Source organism: Fistularia commersonii, chromosome 17 (genome assembly GCF_037954325.1).
Source record: "Fistularia commersonii isolate RoL2024-O1a breed Wild chromosome 17, RoL_Fcom_v1.0, whole genome shotgun sequence".
Lineage (NCBI taxonomy): Eukaryota > Metazoa > Chordata > Actinopteri > Syngnathiformes > Fistulariidae > Fistularia > Fistularia commersonii.
Window position 1 is genome coordinate 12,180,887 of NC_141300.1, and position 12,407 is coordinate 12,193,293.

General features: G+C 44.2%; 2 protein-coding genes across 2 annotated transcripts; one reads left to right on the forward strand and one right to left on the reverse strand.

Moving 5' to 3' along the window:
• The first annotated feature begins 3,819 nt into the window (after positions 1–3,819).
• Positions 3,820–8,620, forward strand: tmem170a (transmembrane protein 170A). The gene is made up of 3 exons (XM_086163567.1): positions 3,820–4,057; positions 5,687–5,857; positions 6,139–8,620. The coding sequence occupies exons 1-3, from the start codon at positions 3,943–3,945 to the stop codon at positions 6,267–6,269; spliced, it is 417 nt and encodes a 138-aa protein (XP_086019693.1). The 5' UTR covers positions 3,820–3,942; the 3' UTR covers positions 6,270–8,620.
• Positions 8,621–9,569: 949 nt separating this feature from the next.
• cox8b (cytochrome c oxidase subunit 8B) lies at positions 9,570–11,010 on the reverse strand. The gene is made up of 2 exons (XM_086163568.1): positions 10,799–11,010; positions 9,570–9,794 (listed from the first exon to the last, which is right to left on the reverse strand). Exons 1-2 carry the CDS (start codon positions 10,904–10,906, stop codon positions 9,699–9,701), a joined length of 204 nt encoding a protein of 67 aa, XP_086019694.1. The 5' UTR covers positions 10,907–11,010; the 3' UTR covers positions 9,570–9,698.
• Between the last annotated feature and the right edge of the window lie 1,397 nt (positions 11,011–12,407).

Below are 12,407 nucleotides of genomic sequence, written 5' to 3' on the forward strand. Positions count from 1 at the left end.
GCGGTGGACCGGTTGTCCGCCTGGGACAAATGTCGAAATGGACGTCCAACCTCTGCGAAATGCATCATTCAAAGATGTACCTGCAGCTGTGCACTCTGCAGTACGGTCACATTTTTGCAGAAAACCCATATCAGTAACGCTTGATCGTTTGGTTTGCAGAAACGTGTCATTTTCCGTCTGCAGGTTCTGAATGAGAAGAAGCAAAACTGTTACTTTCCAGGTGGCAGCGACCCCCAAAGTGATAGTTCTCTTCAGATAGCGTATTATGGTTTTTCTTTCACAAACCTCACTGGATATCACAATAGCGAACACACGTATCAAATATCAGTGACTAAAAATTGTATGCATTACATTTTCTGTATTTTTTTGAGGGGGGGATTCCAGTCGTGGGCCACCTGGGGTCCATCCCACGGAACTCAAAAACCATGTCTTTCGGATCCATGTCACAAACATTATTGCTGAAATGCAACTCTCCTCCTAGTTTTTCTTGAAAACTTCCAATGTAGAAGAACACCGATCACAAGGACTCAGAAATGCCAGCAGGGATAAAACGGGGACGGTTGATTTTTGAGAAAACAGGTAAAGTGGAGACTCCTGGTTCACAGGACAAGACTAAACTCAATTCAGGAAACCTTTTGGCTCCGCTCAAATTGTGTACAGTGTTTATTTTTGGTCAACGGAACAGTAGGATCTGTTTTAATGCGATTTCGCAGGAAACTACAGAGAAGGTCAGGCCTTTCCTAGCACATTACTGAACTTCATCCTCCCCTTCACCCTGGAGAACTGGTCTCATGAATCCCTGCAGGTTTGACCTCTGCTCTCCAGAAGTCTTACAGCGCGCATGGTTCACCTCCATCCTGTGTGGTTCAGACCTGCAGCATCCTAGTAAATGTGTGTTTACTCATCAGTTGCATCGGAGTCCTCCCACCATGACGGTGTGCAATGCCCACGTCGCATCGATCGTCGGGACAATTCGCGATAAACTAGACACAGATGTTGTGTCCACCGCACCATCTAGTGTTTTTGAGTGTATAACTGCAGCTCTGCACAATCAGCTGAAGCCGGACCTAAAGGTCAGACTTCACTGAAGACTTGTGTAAATTCTGGACATGTACGGGATTCTGAGGAATTATTAGTATGTCTATTAAATTTGAAATTAAAAATTGAAAAGTGGGGATGTGTGAGCCCAGACTGCATGGGGGTGGCTTGTAGTGGAACTGGTTCACTTTCTTACACCCTCACACCTGTCGGAGTTTGGAGAATGACTTGGTTAAACCTCTGTACAAGGGCCAGAGCTCATGAATTTGTGCTTATAAAAGATTGTTTTCTTCCATCAGTGGGTTTACCTCTGCTTGGCTGGGAGTCCAGTGCTCAGATGCAAAACCAAAGTCAAATGGTTTGATGTTCTTGCATTACATCACACAAACTGGCTCTGACTTGGCTTCAAATGGCAGCATTGGGTCGGGTTGAGTGTGGCTGCTTAAACCAAGCCACAGATCCACCTTATGTTTCCCACTTCTGGCCCTAGCGGAGTTTTTGTTAAAGACCAAGTTGTTTTTATAAGATAAGATAAACTTTATTGATCCCCATAAGGGAAAAAATTATCTTGTCACAGCAGCATAACAGTTACTGTATGTGTCAAATAAATAAGAATATAAATATAGAGACAAATTTGAAAAACCCAAAGATATCCACAAATGAATAGACAGCAGAGAGAACAACAGCAACAGACAACAGAAGAAGGAAAAAAAACAGACATTAAGGATGAAAATAGACAACCAAAACTAAACGACAACATAAACAGACAATAGTCCCAGTGGAAAGTGGTTTGAATCTCCAGAACTATCTTTCAGCGAGGTAGACGAGGGAAAATCTTACAAATTTAAGTGGCTGTTTCAATTGGAACATTCAGAAAGTCCCGCAATGGCTTAGTATAATAAGTTTATATTTAATACATCTGAAAATCCAAACCTGTGTTTAATGACCTGTTGGTTTGTTTGGTAGACCACTTAGTATAAGCAATTCCACAAATAACAGCTTTTAAAATGAACAAACCAATCCAAACTATTCAACATCTCTCAAAGGGATTACGAGGAAACTCTAAACTGTACTTTTGGTGGGATTTATCCGTGGCGGCTGAGCAATGATTTGTTTGGTTTATATTTACCTAAGGACCTGGCAAACTCACATTAACCAATCCATGCTTATTCAGGCAGGATTGCCAAAGAGTTTGTTGCTTTTCTTTTTTTTGAAACTTAAAATATCAGTTCATGATTGTTACTTTTACAGTTGGTCTGTGCACATTCTGTCTAACACGGTGAGTAATTATAACACATTCCACGGATTTAGTTTCTCAGGCAACCCACTTAGAAATATACAAATCCCATCCTTCCTTCAGAGGTTAAAACCCATCCCCCCTCAAACTGTTTTTGCTTGTTCCTACATTTAAGCCTCCGGATTTCAATTAACACAATGGTCCATATGACAATTTAGGGCTGTTTTGACAGTGTTGCAGCAAAATCTAGATTTGCATGGGATTAGAGCAGTTGTCCTAGGAACCAAACAATTCCTGGTACAATTCCCACTAGTCCCTAGCCTGTCAAAGTGTTGTTGAGCAAGACTCAGAACCCCAAACTGCTGTTCCTTAGCTGCCTTCTCTTCATGGTTCATCCATGATGGTTTAAATGCCGTGGTCAAATTTCACTGATGTTGTGCTCTATGTATAACTGTACGTGACAATAAAGGCATTTCTTTTTCTTCTCTTAAAACAGATCAAACCAATTGAATTATTCTCTTGTATACGTTAACAGATGGAAGTATGGAAACGTGAAGCCTCCAGATCAAAGTGAAAATGGACAAGATAGAAGGATACTGAAGGCAAAATAATCACACATATATTTATTTATTTATTTGTTGACAGACTCGAATGGTAAGGTTACATTTGCAGCATTTCAATGTTCAAATCTTGCAAAAACATGACAAGTACATGAGCATTTCAAATTTTTGACATTTGAGGAAGGAACCTTAGCTAGATTAATCAAAGGGAAACCCGATTGTGAACAATATATAGTGAAAAAATGTTATTCTACAAGCTCTGCAGCGACAGTATGTTTCAATATTTTTTTCAGGTTGTTTCCTGACGTTTAAACACAGAAAATACCATAACTGGTCATTCAACAGTAACAGCTTATTCATATCTGCGTTTAAAACCATCTCGTGTTAATGTCAACGGCTCACCCGTTCAATCGAAGCCTCTCAATCAAGAAAACCGTCACTTTTATTTTATTTAATCTGTTTGTTTACAACATTGATCAATGTTAACTGTGGGTTTCAGTGCGTTGAGGATCCAAGACAGTCTCACCTCAGCCGCCCCTGCGAGGGTTAGCATCAGCTAACGTCAGCTTAATTTCTTGTTGTAACCATCAGAATGATCTCTTCTTGGCTCCCCAAAAATTGTATTTCGTTGTTTTAAGTGAATTTCAGTAAGATGAAGCTGCTCGCGCATGAATGGGATGATATTATGCTAGTCCTGCAAAGCAGTGGGAAGCTTGGTTTCCGGTCCCACAATTAATAAAGTTCCCCAGCGCTGCTTCAATGGTTCCGCCCTGAAGTCGACGCGCTCCATTGCTATTTCCACGGAAGACGATCAGTGTACCCTCAATTTTATCCTTATTTTGTGACTTCCTTGTTGTTTGTCATTTTGTGGTTGTGCTATAAATCGTAGATTTGGACCGCATGGATCGCCGCCGAGAACCGGGCGTGTGGGGACCGCGGCGGATCGACGGACCGGTGTGATGACGTCAAATGAAGTTGTGTTTACTGCTAACCTAGCTAGCCCGATGCTAACCACTCCTGCGTCACGCAGCCCAAACAAATCCCAGCGGGTTAGCCGCGTCCGCCCGCTGTCTTTCACTAATGCTGTGTCCGACTTCAACCTGAGACATGCTGGGCACATATAGCGAGTTAGGGTTTTTCCAGCAAATACCCGGTTTGAATTTGGTGCCGAGAAAAAATGGCACGCATCGAGGCAACGACACATTCCTTAAAGAATTCTCAGGTAGGCTAATGTTTGTAGCTTGTTAGCAATGCGCGTCTCTCACCGCTATAGCGAAAATATCTTGTTAAAATGTTACACCCGGCGACTCGTTTTCTCTCCTTTGTTTTGTTTTTACAATGTAAATGCTTTTCAAACTTGTTTGACTTTTTGCTCATAAATATCCATGGTTGGCAGAGCCTTCGCATGCACCTGCTAGCCTCCCTCCTCCGCTTCATGCCAGCTGATGTTTATGGGCCCTGCTCGCCGCGGTTGTTTAAAATCCTGTTACATCATTTTCCATTAAATTATACACGGATCCAACAAATATAAAGACATGTAATAAGATAAAGATGCTGTTTCATATAAGTTAGATGCGATGTAAGTGCATTTTAAGACACTCAGGAACTGGCCCCACTTCCCTCTAGTATCTTGTGTTATAAACAGTTTTGACAGCATATTAAAGCAGTAGGATAAAAAGCCCAATCAATTTTCAAAATGTAGAATCGATCTCCATTACCGAGGTGGGTAATTTTTGTATTATGAGTCTTCTTTCTCTTTACCACAGCCAATCATCGTCCTTCACCTAACCCTCTCCTCTGCATCCTTTCCTCACACACTAACTACTTTCCTATCCTCTTTCCATCCCTCCACCCATACGCCTCCTCTCTGGTCTTCCTCCAGACCTCCTGCCTGGCAGCTCCAACCTCAGCATCCTTCTTCTCAGATCTTCTCCACCCCTCCTTTAGACATGTTCAAACCATCTCAGTCTTACTATATATCCGTAATGCCTACTGTGAGATCTGTTTTTATTGTGTCTGTGCTGCATTTAAGCGTGTTATAGACGGCTTCACACCGTGATGATATCAAATCAGCACACGTTGTTTGGTTTTGGTTGGATCAGTCAGGACAGCGATGATTCCCTGATGTAAACAGGGCCAAAGTGCTACACTGTCCTCATGAAAAGCTGAAGATCAATAGAATTGATGTAAATAAATAATGATCACTTTCTGTTTTGGATTTGCAAATATGAGGGCTGCATCAGGTGTTATAAGCAGAACAATATTTTTTGGGGGGGGAGGTTGTTGATGTACAAGCATAACTACATGCAAATTTGTCCACTTTATTTAACCCATTATGAACGAACCATTAGCAGTTAATTCAGTTTTTGCGAAACAACACTTCAGTTCAGTTTGAGAAGGAGCTCGGGAATTGAACCAGGAAGTTTTCGGCCCCAAGACAAACGGTCTGACCATCTGAGCTCCGCCACCTTTGATTAGCATCAGCTGTGATTTGGTGTTATTCTTGATATGCAATGTCACCAATTTGGCTTTTTCCTCCCCACAATTTATTGAATCGGGTTAAAATTCTGTCAGTAACGCTTGTTGTGGCATCTTAGGATCTCTTGACGTATTGCTTCCTGTTTTGGAAGGTATTGGGTAGATCAGATAAAAAGGTTTTCAGGGTTTTATTTAGCCTAATGGAAATGGTGAAAAACTCCATGCTAAAGTCGGTGCTTGGATTTTCATGCCGGGCGTCACTCTCTGCTCAGCTGTGCTCACGTCCTACCAGTCGCCCATCTGCCCTATCCGTCCAATTACTAATGAGATAAGCAACGGGTGGCACTGATTGATGTATGTTCGTCTATTTCAGAGATGTGGTATGGGGTGTTTCTGTGGGCAACAGTCTCTTCCCTGGTCTTCCACCTGCCTGCAGCTCTGCTGTCCCTTGCCACGCTGCGTCAACACAAGATAGCCCGATTCATGCCCATTGCCATCCTCCTGATGGGCATCGTCGGGCCGGTGTGTGGAGGAGTCCTCACGAGTAAGTTCCCCACCCCTATGTTCATTTTGAGGGTTACTGTTACATTTGAGGAATCGCTGTCAAAGCTTGTTGTGGAAAACTAGACTTAGTTTTTGTTCTTGATGACGTTTCACCTGTGAGACGAAGAGATTTATACATGAAGTATATTAAAATATATGCGCATGTCATCATAAAGGCGTTGTAATTATTACCAGCTTGGAAAAGAAGCCAAAAAGCTTCCCAGCCGTACAGCAGCTGCATGTTATTTTCACAAATACAAAGGACGCTGTCTGTTTCCTTAGGTGCCGCCATAGCCGGGGTATACAAGGCAGCAGGGAAGACGATGATGTCTCTGGAGGCTCTTGTCTTTGGCGTGGGACAATCCTTCTGTGTTCTTATCATTTCCTTCCTCAGGGTTCTAGCCACCCTCTAGCAGTGTTTGTCCCCCCTCCCCCCTCTGCCGGCTGGACACGCATACCTGTTGCACTTTCTCCCAGGAGCCGAGTTTCTCCTGGTAAAAGACGAGGATATTTGCCGACCACTCAGCTCTCTTAAATGATGTCGTCTCCTGCTGATGGACCTTGACCGGAGGGCATTTCCTCCTGCTGACGAGCAAAGATGAGAGCAGCACGAAGCCTTCTGACCTGCTTTAGAGCCATTTGAACAGTATCCACCTCACCCTTCACATCAAATGACCACAAGCTACACGCCACCGCTGCTGGTTTGTCGTGACACTGAACCTGATCATACAAGAAGGTCTTTACCACTCATAGCAGCGTCTTTTTAATTCTGCCGGCAGGTTTGAATCAGGCACTCTGAGTGGTCCATCTTCTCACTTTACTGCCATGGACCCGTCTGTGTCCCAGGAGCCAATGATTAACTTTAGTAACCCTTGAACACACTTGGACTCTGCAGAAGATGCCTTGGTTAACTTACCTGGAGGCTAAAATCAGTACTGATTTTGAAAAGAGGAAAACAATAGATTGTGCACAGAAGGCTGCTTCGTGCATCATAACCAATTTTACATTTTTATGCACCTCACAATTTGCTTTGTCCGCAACCCAAAAAGGGGAAAAACAAATTAACCCTCCAACCATGCCGTCACCTGCTAAGCCTGCAAGGATATGCTCTGATTCAGTTCAGCCCCCCTCCACCTACGTTGTTCCTTTACCTGCTTCAGGCTGCCGTATGAGAATGGCACGACCTGCTGGGCAACTCAATGATCCCAAGTATAATTTTCAGCATTACGCGTCCTACTAACACACTGCTTACGTTTATTGGAGATAGGTTCGTCTCAGGGCGGTATCCCCTAATGATATCTTCAAAAGTGACGTATATTGTTTAGGCCCTACCGCCCTCTTCCTGGTTAATGTCCGGGAGCTTTGCACAGGAGTTTTGGCACATTCCTTTTTCATTCCAGAAACAAGATGGGATCACAGCAGGTGGACTGATGGTCTGCGCCACAGAAAGAAAATGATGATGATATGCAAGATTCTAGCTTCTTTTCTCCCCCACCCCCCATTGAGGCCTTATTTTCTAACCTCCAAAGCGGGGTTTATCTTCAGGGCTTTATTTCTTTCAACACTCTCCCCCTCGTTCTTTATTGCTTACTTTATAGTCAAGTGGCCTGTCTGTAACTTAAATCAGGTTCCAAGCACCAAGTGTGTTATTCATTTTGACAGGTGTATAAGGAATAAAGTTTTTTTTGTTTGTTTGTTTTTTTAGTTTTCCAGGTCATTGATTTCCCCCACCCTGTATTGAAGTCTTCATCACAGACCTGCAGACGTAGAATCCAGAATGTCCCCACGCTCATCAGCATATCCTCTGAGAGTGAAGGCGCTACGCTTTCCAATTCTGAATGTTTATATCTTTCATGGGCACATCACGTCGTGACCCAATTTATTTGTATATTTTTTTATTTGAAAAACAAAAAAAAAAAAATCAGGTATTTGTAGGTTTTGATCTTTATGACTAAATATGGGATTGGTTTTATTTTTCTGCACGGAATGTGCACGGGTTTGATGGGTAGGTTGCTTTTCAATTTGTACTGTAGGACTGCCTGCGTCGACACTGTACATGTATTTCTATGTATGTTAGACAAAATGAGTAATCACAAGTGCTGTTTCTGCATCAGCCGTCAGTGTGATGAAGTCTACCTCCACTGTCAGTCTGAATCTGCAACCCGCTGACCGCTGAAACTAATAAGTAATGCGTTAGATCTAACAGACCCTAAACACAAAGCAGGAATCAAGCTGCGGTGGTCGGCGGGGATTCATGGATCCAGAAAAGCTCACCGTGGAAGTAGATTTACTCTCAGCCCGCTTCACACGTCTCCCGTTTCTATCTTTATGTGGAAAAAAATCATGTCAGATTTCAAAAGCCAACGTTCTAATCACGTTTAAATCGTGCTCAATGGACCTTAAATGAAACGTAAAATCCCCCAAACTGGCTTATTTGTTTCTTTGCACCTCCAATGCCCGCTCATGTCCAAATGTGTCGCTAATAATTAGTTTGCTATTTGTACAACACCTTTCAATGATTTTTCTTGGTTTGTTTTTGTAAGGCTTGCAGTATACTTGGCTTTGGAAACCCTGAGAAATATGCAAAGAAAAAAAAATGACTTGAGAGAAACTGGCCCCGAGCCGTTTTAAAGTGACATCAGTGCTGCAGCAATGATGATCTGAATAAATGTGAATATTTTGTTTCCCTCTGTCTTATTTCGAAAAAAAAAAAAAAAAAAAAAAAAAAGAATTGTGTCTCTTTTTGTGACCCAGTGAACCCCAACTCTTACCAAATCACAGCTGGGATAGACCACCCCCCCAACCCTGAGGGCAGGATTAGCAGCGAAGATAATAAATGGATCGATGTAATTATTTGACTTTTATTCAGCTGTGAATGTTAATATTCTCTGCTATCGCATCAATGAATAGACCTTTGCACTTAACTGTACACAAAAAAAGAAAGAAAAATAACCTCTGCTGCTACTCGTTTGTGCTGTCAAATATCAGTCTGTGTCTGCGTGTACTTTATACTTCATATCTCATAGTTAAATGTTTACTGTTTAATGGAACCGTGCATATCAGTGGGGGGTTCTCAGTCATCCAGGTCATGGTGAATTCTTGTGTAAATCTTCTTGTCGTGGCAACTGGACTTGAATTTCTTCACTCAAAGATGTTTCATCCCTCACCCCAGAGGTTTCTTCAGTTCTGAAAAAAAAAAAAGACTGAACAGAGGAAAGTAGACATGGGCTGTTTGGGGCGATCGTCTGTTGTCTACGTCGTAGGTTGAAGCGCAGGTGGTTCCTGTTGTCCGCGAGTCTCCTGGCTGTCTTTTCTAACTCCTGCACAAGTCGAAGAGTAGTCATCCCAAATTGTACAGCAACTTGTCTGTGGAGGTTCTCAGTCATCCAAGTCATGGTGAATTCTTGTCTTGGCAACTGGACGAATCTCTTCGCTTGAAGGCGTTTCACCTCTCATCCGAGAGGTTTCTGTTTGAAGAAGCCTCTCGGATGAGGGGTGAAACGCCTTCAAGCGAAGAAATTCAAGTCCAGCAACTGCGCTTTACTGCTAATTTGCACTCTATCATTATTTTGTTTATTTCATGTCATTTGTGAGAAATGTCTTCTCCATTGCTCTGTCCAGTGCATAGGGAGAAACTGACAAAGCTGACTTTGACCTCGACTACTAAAACCGAAACAACCAACCAAAGTCAATATAAACGACATGTTTTCGGCGCATTGGATATGTTTTTATTTGCAACAGGTTAAAACAGTTGGAGCGCAGCCCTTCGTTGATACAGGTCAGGCAGGAACGAGGCATTTGCTTCACATGGATGGGAATGACACTCTGCTCGTCCTCCTCCGCTACTCCTTCTTCTTGTAGTCCTCCAGGTGGGCCAGGATCCAGCCGGACGGGGCCAGAATGGCCACGAACATGACGGTGAGAGCAATCACCTGGTCCTGAGGAGCATGCACAGAGGTCCATCAAGAAGTGGCTCTCATTTGTGGTTGCTATTGTGTTCAGGAAGGGGAGAGGACTTCCTGCAGCGAGCGACTTTGCAGAGAGCTGCTTTACAGCTTGACTTCCATATCAGCTATTATTATCATCTGCTCTGTGCAGTTCCGGACCACTGGTGGTGCTGCAGAGCCCAGCCTCCTCATGGAGATCATCTAAATACTGCTTTTTGTGAGCACTAAATGCTAAAATAAATATATGTATTTACACTTCTTGACACATCTGAGGATATAGCTGACCTCTTTAATAATGACATCTTCTCAGAGACCACTGATATGGAGGTTTGAGGGCTCATTTTAAAAAAGTCTTCATATTCATACATTTATATTTACAAAAAAGTAAGAAAACATGATTTCATGCATGCAGTTATAACTTAAGTCACATTTGTTCAAAATATACAACATTAAATCGCTGTATTTATGGGAAACCTGGATGACTCCATTGACCTTAACTGACGTCCAGTGCTTTCTAATATCGTTATAGCAAATATATTTCATAAAATCAAGTGTTATTACACACACGCTTCTCCTTCGTGATATTCCCAATACATCAAACTGATCCTATAACATTTTTTCTATGCATTCGAGTTTTCAACAGGTAAGGGGCTTGTACGGGAAAAAAAATAAAACAAATAAAAGGTTTTTTTCCCCCCTCAAAAATAAACTCTATCTTGCGTGGGGGGTAATAAAAAGATGCGTCCACCTGCTGCTCCTGCGGGGCCCTACGTGCGCCGCTCAGCCGCCACAATGGCCATGACGCACTTAAAGGAAGTGCAAAAAAAAAAAAAAAAAAAAAAAAACAGCAGGAACTGCAATGTCACAGCATGAATATGTATTTAAATATATATGTAAATAAATAAATTAAATTAACTTAATAAAAAATTAATAAATGAAAAAAGTCCATGTGGAGGAGCGCGGCGGACGCGGTCAAACCAGGTCAGTGAACTCACCCTGGCGCCGATGACGTGCTTGGCGGGCTTGGCTGACACGCCGGCCGCGGGTTGCAGCCGCGTCCGCAACGACGACCGCAGCAGCCGGGAGGCGGCGGGCAGGAACATCCCGGAGGGTCGGCTGGGTTTGAGAGACGTTTGGGCAGGGAGAGGGAAATCCGTGGACTTTCTCCTCACGTTGAGAGTGGACTATAAGTTGATATGAGATTGCACCCCCCCCCCCCCTCCTCCTCCTCCTCCTCCTCCTCCTCCCACCTCCACTGACGTGATTCAATTGGCCGTGGCACCTCTGGGTGTGTGTGACACCAGCTGTCCTCTTGCCCTCCTGGTTATACTAGAGCGATTGCAGTTTTCCAAAAAAAAAAAAAAAACACCCGTGGGAACTTTTTCACTTTGAGCTTCAGATCTTCACACATCTGACCGAACGCTCCCTTTAGGTGTTTGTCGATCTTGATGGTTCCTCACCTTCTCTGATGTGCGGCGCCGTTGGTCTGCGGAGGTCGATCGGGGTTTCTGGAGGGTCCTTTGGTGCTTCTCACCAGCGCCGATCTTTGAAGCTATGTCCCGCACTGTCCCTCTTCTGCCATATCGTGAACAGGGAGCTGTTGGCCGTTGCTGACCAAGGTTTCAGGTTTCATGGCTCCCCTTGGTTCATCTCCAGGTTCTAGGAGGAGCGCGGGCAGACGGAGCCGGGAGCTCTAATCCGATCTACCCATTTTGGGCCTTCAGAGAGCCGTCTCTGTGGCGCGAGTGCCTCATCCGGTTGGAGGACTCCTGCTCCTGCTCCTCAACGGACCTCACGCCCTTCCAGGATGGCTACCATCCCTGTTCAAGACCTTTCTCCAGAGCGCCACTTGCAACAAGACTGCTAAAGCGGCTGAACGTCAATCAACCACGGTTCCTCCCCTGTCAAATGACAGGCGACTAACTGTTTCTGTGGGACCGGAGCAGCCTGATGCCATGTGGATCCATCCTACGTTCCACGTCAGGAACCTCAGGCCCGGTTCCCTCATTGGCACGTCAGTGGGTCGGGTCGGCTGTATTTGGACCGGCAGGGGGACGGCCCTTCACTGTATCATCAAGTGCTGCCTGAGTCTTGTTTACTAAAACCACCACATTCAGACTGGCTCTTCTTTTAGTCACTGTAAAACATCCCATCATGTTTTCCCCCCCCTGAAAATGACAAGGATCCTGCAGAGACCGTGAACTCGGGACTGACTCGGTGTTTACGACACACCCGGCTTCCTGGTAATCCTTTATCCACCTTGCTGAGCTGTGTTTCCGCATTCTTATCACGCAGAGAAAACACCAGACAATAACGGATCCAACTGCCCAGCGTGATATCGGGAGGCCGAGCCCTTTACATGTGCTACTTAGAAGCTTTTAATAGAAATAGCTTGGGACCACGGCATCTGCTTTGCTGTTCACTTGAATGGCGAGGGCTGTCACGTATTCACGACCTCTCACAAGACAGCAGGAGGGGAAGCGTGTCCGCAGCTGCATCATTCTGCTCGCCCGAGGGTCGTAAATCAAACATGTGGCCATCAGGAGGTGTGGCACGGGTCTTGTGGCAGAGGACCGTGTTGGAGAGTCGAGCGGAGTCCGCGTT

Bases quoted from the DNA above. Each gene is read 5' to 3' on its own strand.
- tmem170a (XM_086163567.1), top strand. From the start codon at position 3,943: ATGCTGGGCACATATAGCGAGTTAGGGTTTTTCCAGCAAATACCCGGT. The intron at 4,058-5,686 runs GTAGGCTAATGT...CGTCTATTTCAG, and splicing joins ATTCCTTAAAGAATTCTCAG to AGATGTGGTATGGGGTGTTT. The intron at 5,858-6,138 runs GTAAGTTCCCCA...CTGTTTCCTTAG, and splicing joins GTGTGGAGGAGTCCTCACGA to GTGCCGCCATAGCCGGGGTA.
- cox8b (XM_086163568.1), bottom strand. From the start codon at position 10,906: ATGTTCCTGCCCGCCGCCTCCCGGCTGCTGCGGTCGTCGTTGCGGACG. The intron at 9,795-10,798 runs GTGAGTTCACTG...CATGCTCCTCAG, and splicing joins AGCACGTCATCGGCGCCAGG to GACCAGGTGATTGCTCTCAC.